General features: G+C 43.7%; 1 protein-coding gene across 2 annotated transcripts in view; it reads left to right on the forward strand.

Annotated features, from left to right (window-relative positions):
• Positions 1-21828, forward strand: part of MAP1A (microtubule associated protein 1A) — a 754346-nt gene that overhangs the window by 603190 nt on the left and 129328 nt on the right. For both annotated transcript variants that reach the window (XM_085644324.1, XM_085644325.1), the window contains one exon: positions 6978-16164. In XM_085644324.1, coding sequence (XP_085500450.1) covers positions 6978-16164 — 9187 coding nt within the window. The remainder of the gene's footprint in view (positions 1-6977; positions 16165-21828) is intronic.

Consider the following 21828-nt stretch of genomic DNA (forward strand, 5'->3'; position numbering starts at 1 on the left):
TGCCTGAATCATTCCCCGTCGTCGGGGTGGGAGTCACCGGTAAATAACAAAGCAATGTCTCAGTAGACATATATAGTAACAGGCCCCAAAAGGCCTTAGCTTAGTAAGCTATTCACGTCCTTATGTAAAAAAGGACCAAATTTTGGCCAGTAGCCAATCAGCTAGCACCACCCTCTAGAACCTTCCTGGAAGGAGCTCTAGTCCCTCAGATTTTCGTAAGCACAGTGCTAAGTAGTTGTATTACTGAGAGATCCAAGAGAGCCCTTCCAGGGGAGGCGGGTGGGTTGCATGTGAATCTATGAAAGATACCAATACTGGATAACCGCAGTTACAGGTAAGTAACGCGTTCCTTATCCAGTATTAGGGTATCTTTCATAGATTCACACGCCTGAATCAGAGTAGTAAGCAATGATAAGCACATTTCGACAGGTATATCACATATCCAGTCACTAGATAATAACTTATCCATGTGAAAAACAAGAAGCACTAGAAAACAAAGACTCAGCCAATGTATACATTACAGTGCGAAATGTGCGTAAAAAAAAGGCAAGGATGGTGGGATGAAAGAAAGGGCTCACCTCTACTGAAATAGATGGCAGAGTACCGCTTGACCCACTGACACATCCTTCATGATCTCCGTGTCCAGACAGTTATGCTTGGTGAATGTATGCGGCGTCTTCCATGTGGCCGCTCTACAAATGTCTACAATGGGCACCCCTGCAAACAGTGCCATGGAAGTAGACATGGCCCTTGTGGAATGGGCACGAACTGTTGATCGCAGCGGACGTCCAGCCTGTTGATGACAGAAGGTGATGGCTGAAGAAATCCAGCGGGAAATGCTCTGTTTGGTGAGCGGTAGCCCTTTTCGAGGCCTACTGTACGCTACAAAGAGTTGATTAGACTTATGAAATGATTTCGTTCTATCAATGTAAAACTTTAGGCAGCGCTTAATGTCCAAGGAATGTAGAGTTTTCTCCGCCACTGTTTGTGGGTTCGGGAAGAATGAACGTAGCACAATAGGTTAGTTAAGGTGGAACTGAGATGGAACCTTAGGAATAAACGTTGGATTTGTGCGGAGAAGGACCCTATCCTGTTTAAACTGAATGAACGGGTCTTGGATTGAGAACGCTTGGAGCTCCCCCACTGGCTTCGCCGAGGTAAGGGCCAACAGGAGCGCAACCTTCCAGGAGACATACTTAAGGTCTGCTCTATGTATTGGCTCAAACGGGTGTTTCATTAGTTGAGCTAACACTGTGTTGAGATGCCAAGTCGGTGGAACAGGCTTCACTGGAGGAAATGTTCGAACCAGCCCTTTAAGGAATTGCTTAATGAGTCTATGAGACCATAATGATGGACCTGTAGAGGATCTCCTGAAGCGTGATATTGCTGCTAGGTGGACCTTAATGGAGGCATGAGCAAGACCAGATTTTGCAGATGCAGGAGGTATGGCAAGACTTGCTCCGGGGTGGAAGAAAGAGGGTGTAACCTGTTTGCTTTACACCAGATACAGAATCTCTTCCATTTGAGCGAATACGTTTTGTTGGTACTATCTGCTTGAGCTCGAGCTAGAATTTGTCTGCAGTCCGGAGGAATGTCTAAGCCCTGAAACTCTCTGAACTCAGGAGCCATGTTGATAACCTGAGAGATGCCGGATCCGGATGTTGAACCTGCTGATTGTTGAGCGTTAGAAGAGATGGAAACGGCTTCAATCTGATTGGAGGTTCCAGGGAAAGGAGGTGAAGTTCCCTGAACCAGTGTTGGCGTTGCCACGCTGGAGCTATCAATATTAGAGTGCAGGGCTCCGCTTTCATCTTTCTTAGTACCCTGGGAATCAGGGGAAACGGCGGAAAGGCGTACGCAAAGACGTTGCACCATGCAATCGAAAAGGCATTCCCCAGGGACCCTGGTTGGGGATGCCAGCTTGCAAAGTGTTGGCATTTGGCGTTTTGTTGGGTGGCGAAGAGGTCCAGAAGAGGGGTGCCCCATTGAGCAAATATGTTGCGGAGGACTAGTTGATCCAGCTCCCACTTGTGGCATGCTGCCTGTCTCCTGCTCAGATAATCTGCCAACACATTGTGTGCAACTGGAACATAATCTGCTCGGAGAGAGATGTTGTGACGGAGCAGCCAGTTCCAAATTTGTTGCGACTCGCGCGAGAGTGTCAGCGAGCGAGTTCCCCCCTGTTTGTTCAAATAGTGCATTGTCGTGGTGTTGTCTGTTTGGACAAGCACTATGGAGTTTTTGATTCTTGGATGGAAGGCCACCAGAGCTAGATAGACTGCGCGTAGTTCTAGAAGATTGATATGAAGTATCTTCTCTGAAGGGGACCATTTTCCGCTTATCTGCAGTTCTTGAAGGAAAGCCCCCCAGCCCTCTAAGGAGGCGTCCGTGGTGATTATATGAGGAGCAGCAGGAAGCAAGAAAGGCAAGCCTTGAGAAAGGCTCTGGGGGCAAACTCACCATCGTAGAGCCTGTTTGATCCCAGGAGTCACGTGGATGATGTCGTCGAAGGACCCTGTACACTGGACCCACTGATCCGACAGTGCTTTCTGAAGGGGTCGCATCCGAAGACGGCAATGCGGGACTAATAGGATGCAAGAAGACATCATCCCGAGTAGGGATTTGAAGAGACGCACTGACAGCGTCTTTCTGGACATTATCCGGAGCGTTAAAGACCGAAGTTTGTCCTTGCGTTCCTGTGATGGGAATGCTTTTCGCCGTATGGTGTGTAGTGTAGCTCCCAGAAATTGCATGCACTAAGACGGCTGCAGGACAGACTTGTCCTGGTTGAGAGTTAGTCCCAGTGAATCGAAAAGCCTCAGACAAGCGTTGGAAGACCTTGTCACGCCTTCTAGAGATGGAGACTTGATAAGCAAGTCGTCTACATATGGGAAGACCTGGTGATGGTGATGGCGTAGGTATGCAGCCACTGGAGCTAGACATTTGGTGAAAATGCGTGGCGCCGATTTGAGCCCAAATGGCAGAACCCGAAACTGATAATGTCTGCCCGCCACCATGAATCGTAGGAATTTTTGTGGTTGCGGTGTATTGGTACATGAAAGTAGGCGTCTTGTAGGTCTAGCGACACCATGTAGTCGTTTGCATTGAGTAGATGTAATACCTCCTGAATGGTGATCATACGAAATGACTGCTTCTTTAAAAACTTGTTCAGGTTTCTCAAGTCCAATATAGGTCTCCATTTTTTCTCCTTTTTCCGGATGAGGAAGAAGCGGGAGTAAAACCCTTTTCCCCGTTGGCTTGGGGGAACCCTCTCTATAGCTCCCTTTTGGAGCATAATCTTCACTTCTAAAAGTAAAGGACGTAGAGTTTTGTGAAGCATTTGGTGGGGAGGGGTTTGAGGAAGGATCTGTATGAATTCTAGAGAATGGCCGAATTGTACTAATTGTAGGACCCAACGGTCCGTAGTTATTTCTTGCCAATTTGGAAGAAAGTGGGAGATTCTTCCACCAATCTTGGAGGGTGGAGAGGAGTTTGAAGCCGGCTGTAGTTGACAGTCCTTGCCGCAGAGCGGCGCCCTTTTGTCTTCCTCCTTTGCCACGAAAGGAAGATTTTGGGTATGAGGATTGCTGTCGCTGCTGGTATTGCGGACGGTATTGCTGGGAGGAAGAGAAGGAAGAACGTTGTTGAAATTCTCCCCTAGTGGAAGTGTGACCTCTTCCTCTTGAACCACGAAAGGAAGGGTTCCGAAATTGTAAAGTACCCAAAGCTCTGGCGGTATCAGTATCTTTTTTAATACCCTGCAATGCCTCATCAATATGAGCGCCGAAGAGAAGTTGGCCATCATATGGCATATCCAGCACCTTAGTTTGGACCTACGGCCTGAAGGAGGTTGTCTTGAGCCAACCCTGGCGTTGAAGGACTGCTGCGCCGGCTAGTTGTCTAAATCCGGTCGAAGCAATATCCATTGCGCAGTCTATAAACTCAGAGGCAGATCTTTCCCCCTCTAGCAAGATCTTCCTTGCCTCTTCTTTTGACTCCTCTGGCAGGTCTGCCAAGTATGGCGCAATGTCCGCCCACATCTAACGATTGTAACGACCCAACAGTGCAAGGGCGTTGGAGGCACGCACTGTTAAAACCGACATTGAGGAATAACGTTTGCCTATGTTTTCCAGTTGTCTACCCTCCTTATCTGGTGGAGCTGTCAACAGAGCAGCTGGGTTGTTTGACTTCCTCTGTGCAGCCTGAGTAATGACAGAGTCCGGCTTTGGATGGCCTGTGAGACAAGCCGGAGCGGTGTCTGGAGCGTTATATTTTTTATCCAGCCGTGGTAGTACAGGAGGGACCGATGAAGGGTTCTGCATAATCTTTATGCCTTGTTCCCAAATATAATCTATTATTGGAATCGCCTGGACAGACTTCTTAAAAGGCTCCTTAAAATCATAAAGGAAACAGTCTTGTTGGTGCGAGGGCATTGGAATCTGGAAGCGCCGGGCCGCTCTTTCTATGATGTTATGAAAACCGCCAATGTCTTCTGGCGGCGAGTCGGCCGCGGTAGGAGCAGGGGAAACCGGACAGGGAAGGATGTAGTCATCCCATTCATCCTGGTGAGACTGAGTGTCCTGAAGCTCTCCTTCTTCAGGCTCCCCCTCATCTTCGTCGTCCGTGGTGGGACGAAGTGGCGATGTGACAGGCTCTGACTGAAAAACCAATGGAGGCGGTCGTGGCCGTGGTGTTGGAGGCTCAGCTGGCATCGGGGAAGGTGCTGGTGTCGGAAACCGCTGTTTATAATCCGAAATCAAGAATTGGAGATCCGTGACCAGAGACGCAGGCAGACAAACCATGGAAGGTGGGAGCTGCACGTATTCCTGAGGTGAAACCTCCTGATATTCCTGGTTAATGTCCTCATAGTCAGAGACATCTTGATATTTTACGTGTAGTTGCGATGGACTTGTCGCCGCAGGAAAGAGACTGGCGTCATCCCAGTCTTCCTCGTCAAAAAGGTGAGTCGGAGGCAAGGTTGGGACCTTACTGGGTGAAGTGAGGGCCGGAGTCAGTGCACGTTTGGTTATTTTTAGGTGCACATAAGTACTTTGCATATCAGAATCCATATCCGTCGACAGGCCCGTCGACGGTAGAGTTGTGTAGATGGTGAAACAGGTATCATTTGCATTTGAGACGTCGTCGACGAGGTCGTCGTCGACGGTGTCGTCGTCAGCGGCACAGGTAATGATGATGATGGCCTCCTCGTCGACGATGGCGTCGACGATGGCGTCGACGACGATGGTCTCGTCGACGACGATGGCTTAGTCGACGGTGTCCTCATCGACGAGGATGTCGACGTCGACGTCGACGAGGAAGCTTTCGTCGATCGTGTCGTCATCGACGTTCCCGTCGGCAGTTTAATCGACGACGATGATTTTTTAATGGCTAACATCGACGAGATAGCTTTACCTGCCGTCGACGATGGAGTGGTCGTCGTCGAAGACATAGAGTGGGATGTAACCATAGACAGTGTCGCCGTCGACGAGGTAACATAGATTGCTGTCGACGGAGATCTTCTCGTCGTTGAAGCCACCGTCGACGAGGTCGTCGTCATCGACTGGGTGGAGACTGGTTTCTTAAAGGTATGTGGTACAGCCTTAGGAGAAATAATCCCTGGCGGAGGCAAGCCCAGGACCTCTGAAGACTTTTTGTGCGTCTTCTTTTGAGATGGCTGCGACGAAGGGTCCGAAGATGACACCCGTGGTCTTTTATGTGAGGAGTGAGAAAAGATAGAAGAACCCTCACTTTCCTCAGAGGACACAACAGTTTCCTTGTCCTTCAGCCTTTGCAGCCAGATTAAAAGGCGCGCTTCTCGGTCTTTCAGGGTCTTAGATGAAAAGGTACGACATACCTTACAGTCTTTCGAATTGTGGCTAGGATAAAGGCAATAAAGACAGTCCTTATGCTGGTCGTCCACGTGAAGCCTCTTCTTCCCACACGAAGTACAGGATCTGAACAGTCCCTTCTTTGGGGTATCAGCCATGACAAAATCAAGGAAGTTTGTAAGCAAGAAACACTGGAAATCCAGAAGAAATGAGCAGAGCTCCGTGGAGACTCCCTTAGCACGACGTGCGGTAGAAAATCTGAGGGACTAGAGCTCCTTCCAGGAAGGTTCTAGAGGGTGGTGCTAGCTGATTGGCTACTGGCCAAAATTTGGTCCTTTTTTACATAAGGACGTGGATAGCTTACTAAGCTAAGGCCTTTTGGGGCCTGTTACTATATATGTCTACTGAGACATTGCTTTGTTATTTACCGGTGACTCCCACCCCGACGACGGGGAATGATTCAGGCATGTGAATCTATGAAAGATACCCTAATATTGGATAATTAGCAATAGCTCCCTGTAAATCAACGAATTAGTGACTGATTCCTGTTCTGGGCTGACTCGTGGGTGTGTTGGCAAGCTGATCGTCGGAAAAACCTAGCTAATCTATTGCAGTCATCAAAGCATTACACTCTGCACTAAGTGCATATGGTATTTGGAATTAATTTCTGGAACACTTTTTATCTTCCCTCCTAGAAGCATTTTCAGGGTGGCTCAGAGATCACTGCTCCAAGTACTGTGACGGAGCCAATGTTGGAAGGTGATTCTTGTGTCATCCAGACACACTGGGTCATCTATAGCTTTTATTATTGCAGTGCACAATACTCTGCCACCTTTACTCCAAGAGTATAGATGGAGGGGGGTTGTAGAACTACAAATACAAATTCACTGCAGTGAGTAACTCATACCTTCTATAGTAAAGCAATTACTTAATGAGGTTTTCTAGTCTACTTTCTCATAATTAATATCCCCATAAATGTAGATTGTTTGCACATCATTTGAATCAAACGAAATGTCCTTACTCATGTTCTTATCCTTAACGATACTCCATATCATTTTGCCTTATCATCCCTTATATGTCACTGAAAAATATGCCTATTTCTGCATTCTTCTATATTCTAGTAGTTAATTCGTTCCTTTGTCTTAACAGGTTTGCCAGCTACTCAGCAACACTGATCCAAAAATCAAGGCCTCCCTCACTGTTTCCTGCTTGGGAGAAGGTGACTGGTGCAACCTTGGACAGTCCAGTTTTCAGGAGATTATTAACTTGAAACTGAACCCTGAACCAATCCTGCCTGAAATGGATGGCGTCTCTGAGTTTGCAGAGTATGTCTCGGAGACAATTGATGTGCCATCTCCCTTTGACCTATTGGAACCTCCAACATCTGGTGGATTTCTAAAGCTGTCTAAACCCTGCTGTTACATATTCCCAGGTGGGAGAGGTGATTCAGCTCTTTTTGCGGTCAATGGATTTAATATACTGGTCGACGGAGGCTCTGAAAGAAAGTCCTGCTTTTGGAAACTGGTTCGACATTTGGACAGAATTGACTCTATTCTCCTGACACATATTGGTGCAGACAATCTACCGGGGATTAATGGGCTGCTTCAGAGGAAGATTGTTGAGCAGGATGAAGAACAATCTCAGGGGTCCACGACATACAGTGACTGGATGAAGAATCTTATTTCTCCAGAATTGGGGGTAGTTTTCTTTAATGTCCCTGAAAAGCTCAAGATGCCTGAATCCACCATGAAGGTGAAGAGAAGCATTGAAGAGGCATGCCTTACTTTACAGTACCTAAACAAACTGGGGATCAAACCAGAGCCCCTTTATAGAGTTGTGAGCAGCACTATTGAGCCCCTTACTTTATTTCACAAAATGGGAGTCGGGAGACTAGATATGTATATTCTAAATCCTGTGAAAGATAGCAAAGAAATGCAGTTCTTAATGCAGAAATGGGCTGGAAATAGCAAAGCAAAGACTGGCATTATTCTTGCCAATGGAAAAGAGGGTGAAATCTCAGTTCCATACCTTACATCTATCACAGCGCTGGTAGTTTGGCTACCCGCCAGTCCCACAGAAAAAATTGTGCGTGTATTATTCCCTGGAAATGCCCCTCAAAATAAAATTTTGGAAGGTCTTGAAAAGTTAAAGCATTTAGATTTTCTAAGGTATCCAGTGGCCACACAAAAAGATATATCTTCTGGAATGCCCCCACCTGTTCTTAAACAGACAAAGATTAGACAAAGAACTGACAGCAAAGAAAGCCTCAAGGCACTTTCCAAACCTTCTTCAGGAAAGCCAGGAAAGAAAGAAGAAGCACCAGAGGAACTGGCTAAAGAGTTTAGATCAGAGTCTTTGAAAGAAATTAAAGGTGAGAAAAAAGCCAGGGAACTCATTGAGAAAATGGTAGAGAAACCCACAAAAGTTGAAAAAGCGAAAATAGAAACAAGTGATGCAGCAAAAGCAGAGAAGAGGAAACTGCTCAAGGAAAAGGTAGGAAAAAAGCACCCCAAAGAAAAAGTGTTCAAAATGGATGAGAAGAAAGACAAAGAAAAGAAAGAGATTAAGAAGGAAAGAAAGGATAAAAAAGATGAAAGTAAAAAAGAAGAAAAGAAAGACTTGAAGAAGGAAGATAAAAAGAAGGAAACAAAACCTGAATTAAAGAAAGTACCCAAACCAGATTTAAGACCGTTCACACCAGAAGTGAGAAAAACTCTCCACAAAGCAAAGCTGCCAAGTAAAGTTAAAATAGATAAAATTAAATCTAAAGTTGAAAAGGATGTACCAGTGGAACGTAATATTGTTCCAGTGCAACAATTCGCTATAAAGAGACCCCCAGCAGTGGTTGATATAGTTGAGCATAGGTCAGCTATGTCTTCACCTGAAGATCTTACTAAAGACTTTGAGGACTTAAAAGAGGAAGAGAAAGTGGAATTGATGATTCCAGATGTATTCACCACTGAAGCAAGTGACTCAGATACAAAACAAGCTGAGGACATTGAAAAGCAACATCATGACATAGAAACATTTGACAATCATGAAGGAGAAATAATATTAGCAGAGGCCATTTCAGCGAAGACGACTCCAGTGGAATCCCCAGATGAGGGAATCACTACAACTGATGTGGAAGGCGAGTCTCCAAATGAAGAAAAGTCAATGCCCAAAGAAGAGGAAACTGCAGAATTAAGTGAGAAATTTGAGGATGAAGGAACCGCAATGGAGGAACCTACCGATTTGGGAGAGTTTGAGGAAAAAGTTAGGCAAACAGAAGAAACATCAGATGTTCAAGCGTTGGTAATGGTAGACAGCCAAGATATAGCATTAACAGCAAGTGAAGAACATTCTGTGGAAATTGGAAATGGGGAGGGAGATGAAGGGAAGCAGAATGTTGGTGATGATAGGACAGCACAGGAGTCAGAAATAGAGCAGCACAGAGGAGAGGAATATGACAAAGAAAGTTGCCCTTTGGTAGAAAAGGAATTAAAAGAAGAAAAAGTAGATCACTCAATTTTTCATAAAGAGGAGATGAATTCTATGAAACCGCTCTATCACCCAGAGAACGAGGCTATGGATTATACATCCAGGATACATGAAGGTGATGGAGAAGAGGCAAATGCATTTTTAGATTCTATTCCTGAAAAGGAGGATCATATTCCTTTCACAAAGCTGCCTGAAGAGGACTTAACCAAAGAAGTACAGTATCAGAACAATGTCCCTGTGTCCTCTGGAGCTGCTACAGAACAAATTTCATACATCCAAGATGAAACTATTCCTGGTTATTCAGAGACAGAGCAAACAATTTCTGATGAAGAAATACATGATGAGCAAGAAGAACGGATTCCTCACTTGAAGTATGATGTTGGAAGTTATGATATTTCAGTCCCTGATGAACCTGGATCATTTGATGCTATTCACGGTATTGAGGCCATGTCTGTTCCTGGGAGGGATGCCAAGGCCTATATTGACCAAGAACCTGAAATTGCTGCATATCACGCTAATATTATTGCTGCACCCCTAGCTGAAGAAGAGCACATTTCATCAGCCACTTCAATTACTGAATGTGATAAGCTTTCCTCATTTGCAACGTCAGTGGGTGAAGATCAATCTGTGGCATCCATCACAGCTCCCAAAACAGAAGAAACCGGCAAAAGTTCTTTAGTAATGGACACACCAAGCAGTATTCCATCATCCCGCACAGATGCAACTCAAGGGTTAGAGTACTTGCCCTCTGCCGGAACCATTTCACCAACATCATCCTTAGAAGAAGACAAATGTTTTAAATCTCCACCTTCAGAAGACTTTCAGCCACATGTTGAAAGAGCTGGGAAAACGGAAATTCATGAAAAGGGTCTTGATGATGATGAAGAAGAGGAGGAGGAGGATGAGGAAGCAGATGAGACTCCAAATTTTGAAATGCCGGAAAGGGGACATTATAGTACATTAATGTTTTCCCAACACATTTCAACAGAGACAGTTTCAAGTGAAGTACTCACAGAAATGAAAGATACTGAAGACGTTCCATCATCCCCAGAAGAAGTAAAGCTACCTTTATATCAAGCAGATAGCAGTTTTGGAGAAATTGAAGAGAGGTGCATCAGCCCTGATGACAGCACTGTCAAGATGACCTCGCCAACACAGTCTGGACCAACCAGTGCTGGACACACCCCTTTCCATCAGTCCCCGGTGGAGGATAAATCCGAAGCAATGCATGCAGAGCTATTTGAAGTACAGCGTGGGCCATCTCTTGCTACTAAGGATGACAATGGAGTAGCAACTTCAAAAGTGGCAGAAGGTGAATTTGAAGTAAAAAATGAAGACCAGTTGAACTCATACATTCACATCTCTGAGAAAGAGTCTTATGTATTTGTGGAGGAGAGGCCTGGTTTAGACAGCATGTTGGATTCAATGTCTAAAGAGGCTGATTTTCCATATTCTAAGGAAGAACTTTCTCTCGATAGACATAAACAAGGAGAAACAGTAAAAAGTGAAAATGATGCCCTCTTTGAAAAGTACTCGTCTACAAAAAAATACTCACCAGAGACAGAAGAGGAAGATTTCAGCCCTCAAGGTGCGTCTCCTGACTTTGAAAAAGTATCATATCTGGGTGAGCCAATTTCTACTAGTGGCATTTACGTGGAAGACAAGAAAACCAGTAGCTCTAGAGAACAAAGCCCAGATCACCTTTTCAAGGAAAGTCTTTATGCAGAAGATACAGTGTCCTTTTGCTCCAAGGAACACAGCCCAATAAAGGATGAAATGCCAACAGAGCCGTCCAACACAAGTATCCAACAAGTAGATATGAAGCCATATGCAGAAACAATTCCAGGAAAAGATGATATCTCTTATCAATTTTCATATATTGAACATGAGCCAGAGTACACTGTCAAAAACACAACACATGAAGATGTGAAGTCTTTTATAGCGAAAGATGAAACTATACTTACAGATGAGTTTTACTCACATGGCTCTGATCATGCATTGTCACTAGGAGATGTGAAACAATTGCATTATTCTGAAGAAACTTTAGTTCAAGATGATGTTACTCCACCACCCACATCAAAGGATTACTTGTTAGAAGATTCAAAGTCTCTCTCTTACACAGAAATTACTCATGTTCCACAACAGTATGCCGACTTTCCAAAAGAGGAAAAATCAATGGAAGAGGTGTATCACCCCGCAGGAGAGATCAAGACAAAAGATAAATATTCTTTAGAGATGTCTTCACAAGAATTTCCTCCAGGGGACACAAAGCCAGTGTCTTTCACTGAACATGCTTCATTTCAGGATAACAAAGCACTCGAAATGTATAGTGACGAACAATCTGCAGAATGGTCACACCTTGGTTTCACTAAAAAGAGCACTGTTGAAGAGGAAGATATATACCCAGAAACCTCCCCCACAGAAATTTCCCCTCAAGCTGTTAAGTCGCTGAAGTTCACTGAACAGGTCACCGTTGAATATCAGTCCCCTGAACTTTCCCCAGAGCAGACTCCCATTAAAGACGATAAATATGCTGGAGTAGATAATATTTATTTTAAAGATTATGACACTGAAAAGAAAGTTTGGTTTACAGAAGAAGATGAGACACAACAAGATGAGACAGTGGAGATAGAGGAAGAGATAGAGGAGCAGCAGCAAATTGAAGGGAAAGAACATATCACAGAAGAGAGAGAAAGCAGATTAAAGTACATTGAGGAAAGGGAAAGCACATTCTTGGACGAGATTGAAGAGTGTGAAAGGAAACAATCTGTCTGCGCAATAGAAGATCAAATGATCCAGAGTTCTCTTTCCTACAAATCAACTCCTGAAATGCAAGAAAAGGCAGATTGGGGATCAGAATATCCTTATTTTGAAGATGAAAAACTCCAGCTAAAATCTGGGAAAACCTCTGCGGAGGACAACAATCAGTGGGGTACAGAAACTGCAAAGTTCTCTCAAGAAGTAGATCCTCATTCTAACTTAGTGTCATCACTTTCAAATGAGAAGATTGCAAATAGAGACTCTCCGGATCTTTCTTTGGCTGCAGATGTTGAAAGAATCTCCATGAAGACCACATTGCCTCTTTCTCAATTACTGCCAGAAAAATCTGAAGAGACAGCCGTGGTCTCTAAATATGTGTCACTAGAGGAAAGTAAAGGTGGCATATCTACTCTAGAGAAGCAACAGGAAGACTCAACATTTAAGCAAGAGCATGAATACTTTTACTTGGAAGATGTGGAGAAGGAAGCATCACAATTATATGCTAAGTCGCTGGAGCAAGCACGTGCAGTGTCACCACCACTTACATCATCTGGTCAACCTGATGATGATGACGATGAAGGCAGCATGCATTTACGGGATCCGGACAGGCCTCTTCTTGTAGACGAGTGTGTTCATTCTTTACAAGCAGAAACAACTCAGATTGACTCACAGGAGGTGTTGACCTATAGCTCCCTTTGTCAAGATACATTAGCATCTGCCACTAAATCAGAACCAGAGGAAAACATTGAATGTGAAAGTAAATCTCAAACCACAGAGACTGACACAGCGGAAATAAAAGAAAAAGGGACAGCCTCTTCTGTTTTTGCATACACTTCCAGTGAAAAAGAGTATGAATACAGTGAGGCTCCTCTAATGGAAAGCACAATTTTACCAAAAGAAACCGTCCAGGTCTCTCTAGGGGATTACCATCAGGAGGAGGAGACTACGCCAGTGAGATATGAGGAACCACCCACCTTCAGGCAAACATACTACAATGAAGAGAACAGTTCAAAGAAACCTTTTTGTACTTTTGAATTATATTCCCCTGAGAAAGAGCTTTGTGAATCCAAGGAAGGAGGCGCAATGGAACATCACAAAGATAGAGAACCTACCCCATATCCGGATGACAAAACATTTCAGTATGCTGACGTTTATAAGAAAGTTGCACTAACTGGATCCATTACGGAAGAAGTAGAGTCACAAAGCATACTGTACATTGACAAGGATCGGTCAGATATCACTAGTGATGTTTCAGATGAAACGAGCTGGCTAGAGAAAACGCAAATGTCAAACAATGAGCTGCTTTATCACTTCTCCACAAAAGAAGAAGAGTCTTGCCTCTATACCTCTGCTGAAAAGGAGCTCTCATCCCCTGTTTCTCCCAAAGACAAAGGCGATTTGACAGCTTTTGAGTATACAGACATTCATGAAAAACGTTCAGCTACTCCAAGTAAAGAAGCTGGAACCACTGATTTAACTCCGACAGAAGTGAATGACATGCAGGCCGAGTTGATCCTAGATAGTATAAAAGTAGGTATATCTGATGAAGCAACACATCAGTCACCCACAAGCAGCAGCAAAGAGCTTTCACCCCAAACTGACCACAACAGCATTGTTGATCAAGGACACTCAATTCCACTCACTGAAGCAGCCCATCAGGATGAAAATATAGTTTTAAGCAGTCATGAGCATGTCTCTTTGTCACCAAAAGATCCTGAGTCCAAAGACCTGTACTATGAGAAAACAGAGACAGTGGAAGAAAGTGCAAGTGATTCTGAATTAGAAAAAGGTGCCAAGGAGCAATCTGAGAAGGAATCCAAGTCTCCGGTTTTGTGTTCGGCAATTGAAAAACCTGGTGAAAGGGATGTATACACAGATGTCTTGGAGATGGAGAAAGCAGATCTCTCAGAGTTTACTCTTCTTGCTGAACATAAAGATTTTGGGTTGATGTGTTTAACTGGTGAGGCTGACTATGCACCTAGGAAAGTGCCAACATTTTCCAATGAAAGTGTCACAGAGATTACTGGTGTAGCTGTTTTAAGAGACATCTGTGCATCTGAAAATGAGCAAAGTTCCGATGAGGAGAGGGCAGATTATGGACAGTACTTGCAAGGTGACCATACTGAAATAAGGGACAACCAGGAGAAAGAGACAATTTTAGAGAGTCACAGGGATACTAGCTTAAAATTCCCAATTAAAGATGATGTTGAAGACAAGCAGTCACCCTCAGTAATATGGGATGCAGCAAGACAATCTGGATCAGGGTATGAATTCTCAATTTTAGAAAGGCAGGTAGAGGCACCAATGCCCATTGATATTTCCTGTCACCAGAAACCTGGAGGTCACCAGATTGAATCACTGACAACTGGACATGATGATAAGCCTCTGAGCTCACCAACATTTGATGCTTCTTCTTCAGACAGATGTAAATCAGATGATTACTTAGAGGTGACTGAAAAGGTTAGTGGTTTAGAGGCCTCCTTAACCAGCTTTTCACCACTGAGCTCTAGTGCGGAGGATAAGGTTTCCATGCTTCCAGCCAGGGATATATCATATCTCAAAGATTTGCATGTAGATGAATCACACAGTTTTTCAGAGGAGTCCACTGAAAACACCACCACTGTGACACAGAGCACAGCAGAGGGATTATACTCTCACATACTTTCCTCTTACTCAACTGCCCCTGCAACAGATACAGAGCTACCTGCCCGGAGTCTGTGGGACGTGTCTCCATTGATTCCTGCCGACTCAGTCAAGTGCTCAGCTGAGACTGAAGAGGATACATCTTTCGATGAACATGATTCCACGTGCACGTATAGCATGGATGATGGCACCTTACCTTGTAGGATTGAATGCAGTCGTACAACATCTACTGTCATGGCAGATGAAACTCTAAAGCAGACCTGTACAGCAAGCTTAGAGCAACTACCATTTTCTGACAAGCTTATGGCAGTGACATCTTTGCCTGATGTGCTGACATCTTTCCCCCCCCATCAGCAGGAAGAAGCGGCAACAGAAAATGGTCCCACTGAAGTGAACACAAGTTCACCACAACAGCAGACAACTCAGTGCACAGAACAGGAGGGTTTGTATGCTGCAGAAGGAACATTCAAAAACATCTCTCCAGACTCAGACAGGCAAGCATCTCCTTTTTTTGAAGAGGAAGATAATGGAAAATGCAGCCGTCCTTCATCCCTTGTGTCCCCTGAGCAAGAATTTCAGTCCTATAGAAGTGAAGACCATGGGGATGCTTCTTGTGAAATGGAACCATGTTTAGATGCCTCACGTGAACATGATGAAAGGTTTTCATTATGTGAATATAAGCATAGGAAGGGAGAGCTGTCTCCATCCTTCATCAATCCAGGCCCTCATGACATTTCAGAAGACAGTGATGACTCACAAGAGGAAGGGCACCCATCAGTAAAGAGAAGGGTCCCCCACACCAGTAGCCGTCGGCCACAAGCAGTGACAGTTGAAGAAACACCTCCAACATCTGTCAGTGACTCTGGATCATCCCAGTCAGATTCAGATGTCCCTCCTGGAACAGAAGAGTGTCCATCAATCACAGCAGATGCTGTGATGGACTCTGATGAAGATGCAGATTTCCTCCCCGTGGACAAAGCTATAGGTAGCTCACACCACAGTAGCGCAAGACAAGGTCATGATCCTCAGCCTGCTCCATTGATGGATCCTTATCCTCACCCTCCTCACCCGGATGTGTGTATGGTTGACCCAGAAATATTACTACAGGAGCAAAACCTGAGCAAAGGGGACAAAATATCCAAAAAAGACATAAAAGAGAAAAGTAAAGGGCTGAGAAAGCCCTTGAACAAACCTAAGTCCTCATCTCCAGCTCGGAAGATCGATATCAAAGGTAAACGTTCACCCACGCTTGCAAAGCAGACATCTAGAGACACTAGTGAAAAGTCTCCAAAAAGTACAACTTTAAGGAAAGAAAGGGATGTGATAGACAAGCAGTCCAAGCTTCGCAGTTCATTGGTACAATCGTCACGAGGCGATGAAAAGGATGAGATCTCAAGGAGCAGTCATAGCAATGTTGGGAAGTCGTTGGTGAATGGGATCAAGACAGCTCCAGGTAAGACATGTAGTAATGTGTTGAATTTGGGTCTTTCCGTAGCACTCTTCAGTGGCTAGAGAGATGGACCAGGGTGAACAGGAAAAAGGTATGAAAGTTAGTACTGAGACAGACGAAAGATTCAGTGTGCATGTATGGAACTGTGATGAGATCTGAAATGAGGCATGGGTTTAAAAAAGGGAGAGGAAAGGAGGAGGGGGAAAAATATTAATAATATGGTAGTGGAGAGCAGGAGGAGACGGACCAAGAGAAAGAATGGAAGAATGCATTAAGGATTTGGCTTGAGGATCTGAGAGCAGGCAGAAGCGAGTATCTGGAGGATTGAAAAAGGAAAAAGAGGACCAAAGATGATATGAAGCTTCAGCACTTTAAAAAGTGAAGATGTCATTTCAAAAGTGAATTTAACATTGGTATTCAAAATCTTCAGTGTTACCTTTGCTTTGCACAGTAGTTTAAATTATTCTGTTTAAAATGTAAATGCAGATAGGAGTTGTTTATTTCTTTTTATTCATATGAAATCTGAATATCTTTTGTTTCCAACTTACTCCTCTTGTTGAGCATTCCTGAAGTTAAATTAAGTAGATAAGTGGTTTAACCTAGATCAACAATAAGTCAGCAGTTTAAATAGAACAAGTATTTCAGAGGGTCACTATTGAGTGGAAATGTTGATACATGGAGATAGGTTGAGCTGAAAGCCGAGGGGAAGGAAGCAGAAGGGAAGTGTTATGCAATGGAGGAAGACATGAGTGAGAAATCTCAGAGGTGGACACTCTGGATGTTTCTGTTGTGGAGCAGCAGAGTACCATGGGACGACATAAGATAAGGTGAGACTTAAGAGAGCACACACCCAGGCCAGGACCTGCATGACTGGGACGATGAATGAGCAAGAAGGTAATTGAGAAAAGTAAGCATGTGGTGAAGAAAGTGAGGGGAGCTGCCAATGAACGAGCAAGGGAAAGAATGTGAGAAAGAGTGAGAACAATACAAATGGAGTGGGTTCTTGATTCGGTGAGCAAGAGTAACTGCAGAGTACTTGTTGGTGTCATAAACCATTGTCACAATGGTTTTTCTGTCTGCAATAAGTCAACCATGCGGTTAAGGAATTTACTAGCCGGTAGCAGTGCTGTTTAGCGCCAGATCTGCTACCCGTGTCTCTATTTAAAAAACTGTTATGCGGTGGGCCTGCTGACCCGCATGTAGACAATCACTGCATTTGAGAGGAAACAAAGGAAAGACAAGGTGTATTTTGTGAAGAACTGGAGTGGATAGAACACTCAGTTATGTTGAAAATGAATCTTGATCTATGCGCAATGCCTCCGACAATGTTGATGATGGAGGACGAATTGGGGAGGGTTGCAAGAAAACGTCAAAGTTGTGTTGAGTCCACAGTTGGGACAATACAATTATTCCAATGTCACATTGTTTAGACAGCAAACGATATGTGTGGGGCACAAATAGTAAAATGTGTCATCATCAAACGAGTGAAATATTAGAGAAATTGCCGCATCAGGAAATCATGGTACTGGTTTCCCTTGTAGTTTTAATGCTCAAGGCTGGATCATGTATTGATTTTAGAAGTCTGAATGAAACGTCCAGGTGAAGAAGACATTTGATATCTTGCAGTATGGCATGGGTTGGGACAGAGTTTGGGTCAGAGTCGGATGCTGAGGTGAAGAACCTGACATGTTACCATTGGCTCTGTGAGTAAGGCTGGTTTGCCTCATTTTGAATAGCAACATTCAATGCTCTCCATATCCAATTACCATTTTCTATTTTAACCGTTATTTTACATAAGACTACTAGAAATGGTGTGCCTAATCCATTTTCTCTATAGTACATAGGTGAAATTAAGCATTGCCTATGATCTGTTGTCCTGTCTGTTCGAACAGTGCCTGTTTGGTGATATGATTAATTTTTTCCCCATTGGACAAGGAGGAGACTCTGTTGCATCAGAATCTATAAATTGCAGCACCCCAAAGACAGCCTTCCTTCTGATCTAATGACTGGTGCTGGGCATACAGTGCCTGAGTTAGGGCTTGGCGGATGGAGTATAGTACATCAGGTTGGAGGATAAAATTACCTTCGCAACCCTGACTGAGTATCGGCTGCCAACTTTACCGATGACTGCCAGTCCTGCTGTCATCTGTGTACATTAAAAGGAATCGTTGTGACAGCGGTTCTATTCAATGTACTAAAAGTCTGGTGGCTGGCTGTCGTTGGATTTGACAGCCATCTGCCAAACTTGAAAAACAAATCACAAAAAAAGGAATAATCCCCACACCTAGTGATATTAGATTTTTCCTGTAGGTGTCGGGAAGATAAAAAAAAAGACTTTACACCATCCACCCAATATAGTGCAGGCGAGGTAATGCCCTATCTCCGATGGCCCTTGCTCTGTTGGCCATCGGAGCAGCATGCGCAATGTAAATTGTTTTATTTATTTAATTATTTACTTAACTCCGTTCGGCTGTATGCCGGAGTTTACTATCCTCCACCATGCCCCACCCCCGCCTCACCACCCCGCAGCACTCACTCGAGGAGCCGCCACTGCCCCTGCTATAAATAATATGGCTTATGCAAGGCATTTTTTCTTATTGGTCAGAAGAAAACAGAAGGAGTCCCTAGACTTCATTAACAGGAATCCCATGCCGATAGACTTGTTGGAAGACTGTCTTGTATCACTATTGATGTATGAGGCCATTCGAATTGGGTGTTATTCTCAATGCCGCCCTCTAAGTGGTCTACTGCCTTGAAATAAGACATAAATCATTATGCTTTTGGCATACTTGTGCCCTACAGGTCATCTCTTCCAATGTTATCACCCAGTTAATAATGAATATATTACAGAAAAATGCGGGCCAATAATTTATCAGGGTTAAAAGATAACACATGGACATCCTTTGCCAGTGGGTGGGACTTGTCTGGGCTCGTGGTTGGCACTTGGAATCAGACATGTGGTGATCCACTGTAAAATTGCCACTCCAATATCTACCAAGTTTGTCAAGCATCATGAGCAATAGATTTGAAGGCTCATGGCAAAGCAGAAATGATGAGGGATAAATAGATCCCATGCGTTTGAAGACAGATACATTCTTCAGTGAACAGACAAGAGCAGTCTGCATCCCACGGCCAGCCACATAGGTCCACAAACATTGCATACAAGTCCCTTTCAAATAAACCTCTACTTTGGTGAAGGCCTTCTACTCTAAAACTTTGCCTAAGGGAGGATTATTTGATGATATCCAGTAAGCATATCCCCATCCACAACTGCACTTTACAAGAATCAATGTTCCTCTCTTTTTTAGAGACAGGCTGCTGACCCTCACCAGCCAAGCAGACACTGATTTAAAAGTCATTGTCAAGCCCATGAGGGAAAGTAATCAAAGCTATGGGTACCTAAAAGCCGTTCAAGATTTAAGCACAACCAGTGCTGGGAAGACCTTCGAACCAAGATTTGTCCTTGGGCCAAGACTAACTATGGGCAAAGCCAGTCAGGGCAAAGAAATGTGGCTGTGATTGAGCCTATCCATAAAGAATCTAAGTGATTTGTTGATTTTTAGGTACAGCCAGGATGAGCAGGAATGTTGAACATCTCAGAGAGTTCTATATGCTGTTCTGAGTAGGGCTGTCCAGCAAGTTAGCTAGAGCTATCATCAAATGTCCTAAGGATTTCTCTCGCTTCTGAGTTGGACCTTTTGGATGATCACCTACCTTGTCTCTGAATAGAAACCGTGTAATATTATTCCACCACTCACAGTCATTGACATTATCATCTTTAGCAAGGCAGAATAGGCATGAAGAAATATTGGCTTTTAAACCTAATGGACTAGCGCAACCTTGTAGACCAAATGCATATTGCTACTGGCCAGTAACACTGTTTAAGAAGTGATAGAAAATCTCCGATATGATCCTCTTTCACCTGATCAATTACCAAAGGAGAACAGATGGGCACTTCTTTAACAGGTAAATGTCCTCATGCAAAAAGCAGGCTAGCGTGTGACCGTGATCATGGATTGCAACATTTATAAACTTAATTAGTTCTATTCTGTTCATAGTGTTCAAAACATGATAAAGAGGTTTTACTTTAGTTAATCACTTCACGTGAGAAATTTTTATGAACCTAGTTTCCTAAGAAATGAAACTCTGAGGTTTGTTGGAATTCAAGCACAGTGAATCTGACTCTCAAAAAATGAGAGAACCTAGAGAATTCAAAGTGGTTTACATCTTCACATTCTTTAAATGGTAGATTTACTCATTTTTAGAATTTATAAAAGCTTCCCAGGTTGCACCTGGAAACCTTTGACATTTGCAGGTTGCCAAACAAACTCCTGGAAATCCTTTGTGAATTATTAGTTGTGACAATGCAGGGGTGAGCAAGGTATGTGCAATTGTTAATAGTTCCCAACGGTACATGTGGAGGTACATGTGGAACGGCATTTGTAAGAGAAAACATTTCCACAGGTGAACCATATTCCCGTCTGGACAAACCCTTCCCTGTAAACCCCCACCATTTTTGGGTGTGTTTTTTTTATTTCCCCTCAGACAATGGAAAGAGATTTAGGGCCTGACTTAGATCTTGGCGGATGGGTTACTCCTTCACAACGATGACGGATATCCCGTCTGCCGAAATATAAATCCCATTATATCCTATGGGATTTATTTTTCAGCGGAGATCTAAACCAGGCCCTTACTCCTGCTCTTACCATATTATTGTATTCACAAACTCACAGGGCATTCCAACATAGTAACAAACGTTGACTTAGTAAACCCATTTATGCGTGGTGTTGTATAGTGGCAGAATAGTTATTGGCAGGTTAGTAGTCACTCTGCGCAAGTTGTCTGTTTCAGTTGCAGATGGACAACGAGGGAAGAGGTGGCAGTATATCCAGCCTAGGTGACCTGATTTGCTTTTTAGGGATAGTGCGATGAGCTCGTTGTGATTGCATCGCTTGTGTAGGCTGGTGGTGAAGTCCTTCATGAAGAGATGAGATTTCAGTAATTTTGACCAAGTGGATAGATATAATTTAAGAACCGTTCATTCACCAGCTATTCAAAAGGAAAGTCTTTCGTAGCTGCAAAGCTTGTGCTTTGACATTTCTGTTTGAACTTGTTTGACATGGTTAGGCGATGTTTTTCTAAGCAGTGTTATTTAACCGGCTGAGTCAGTGAGTTTCAATGCTTTGTTTGTGATACAGTGGTGTCTACATTTGACCCCAAGACAAAGAGGAGCAGTTGTGTATAGTTTATATTAGATGTGATTGTGAGGCTTCAGGCTATCCATAAGGTTGGCAGATTTGCCTTCAGACCAGTTGATAAGTTCTTAGCAGCTTTTCACGCACTGCCAAGAATAGTGAGCTGCAATAGAACCACCAGATTGGGCTGGGATGGCAAAAGGTGCGAAGTAATGATGTAAACTTGCGATAAGTGTAAAGTGGCAATGGATGTTCTGGTAGAACTTTGTTATGTATATAGCACATTTTTGTGTGAAGCGCCTTTGCTAAGCTATCATGTAGTCCATGTTCTAAAGACATCTTCTGTTGCCCTAATTGAGCCGAATAAATCCACAAATTGTTGTCAGGAGAAGCCCACTAATAGTGGTAGAATACAATAAAATATGATGTGTTGTTAGGATCATCTCATTTGGACGGCTAGTTGATATAAGTC

Source organism: Triturus cristatus, chromosome 3_1 (assembly GCF_964204655.1).
Source record: "Triturus cristatus chromosome 3_1, aTriCri1.1, whole genome shotgun sequence".
NCBI lineage: Eukaryota > Metazoa > Chordata > Amphibia > Caudata > Salamandridae > Triturus > Triturus cristatus.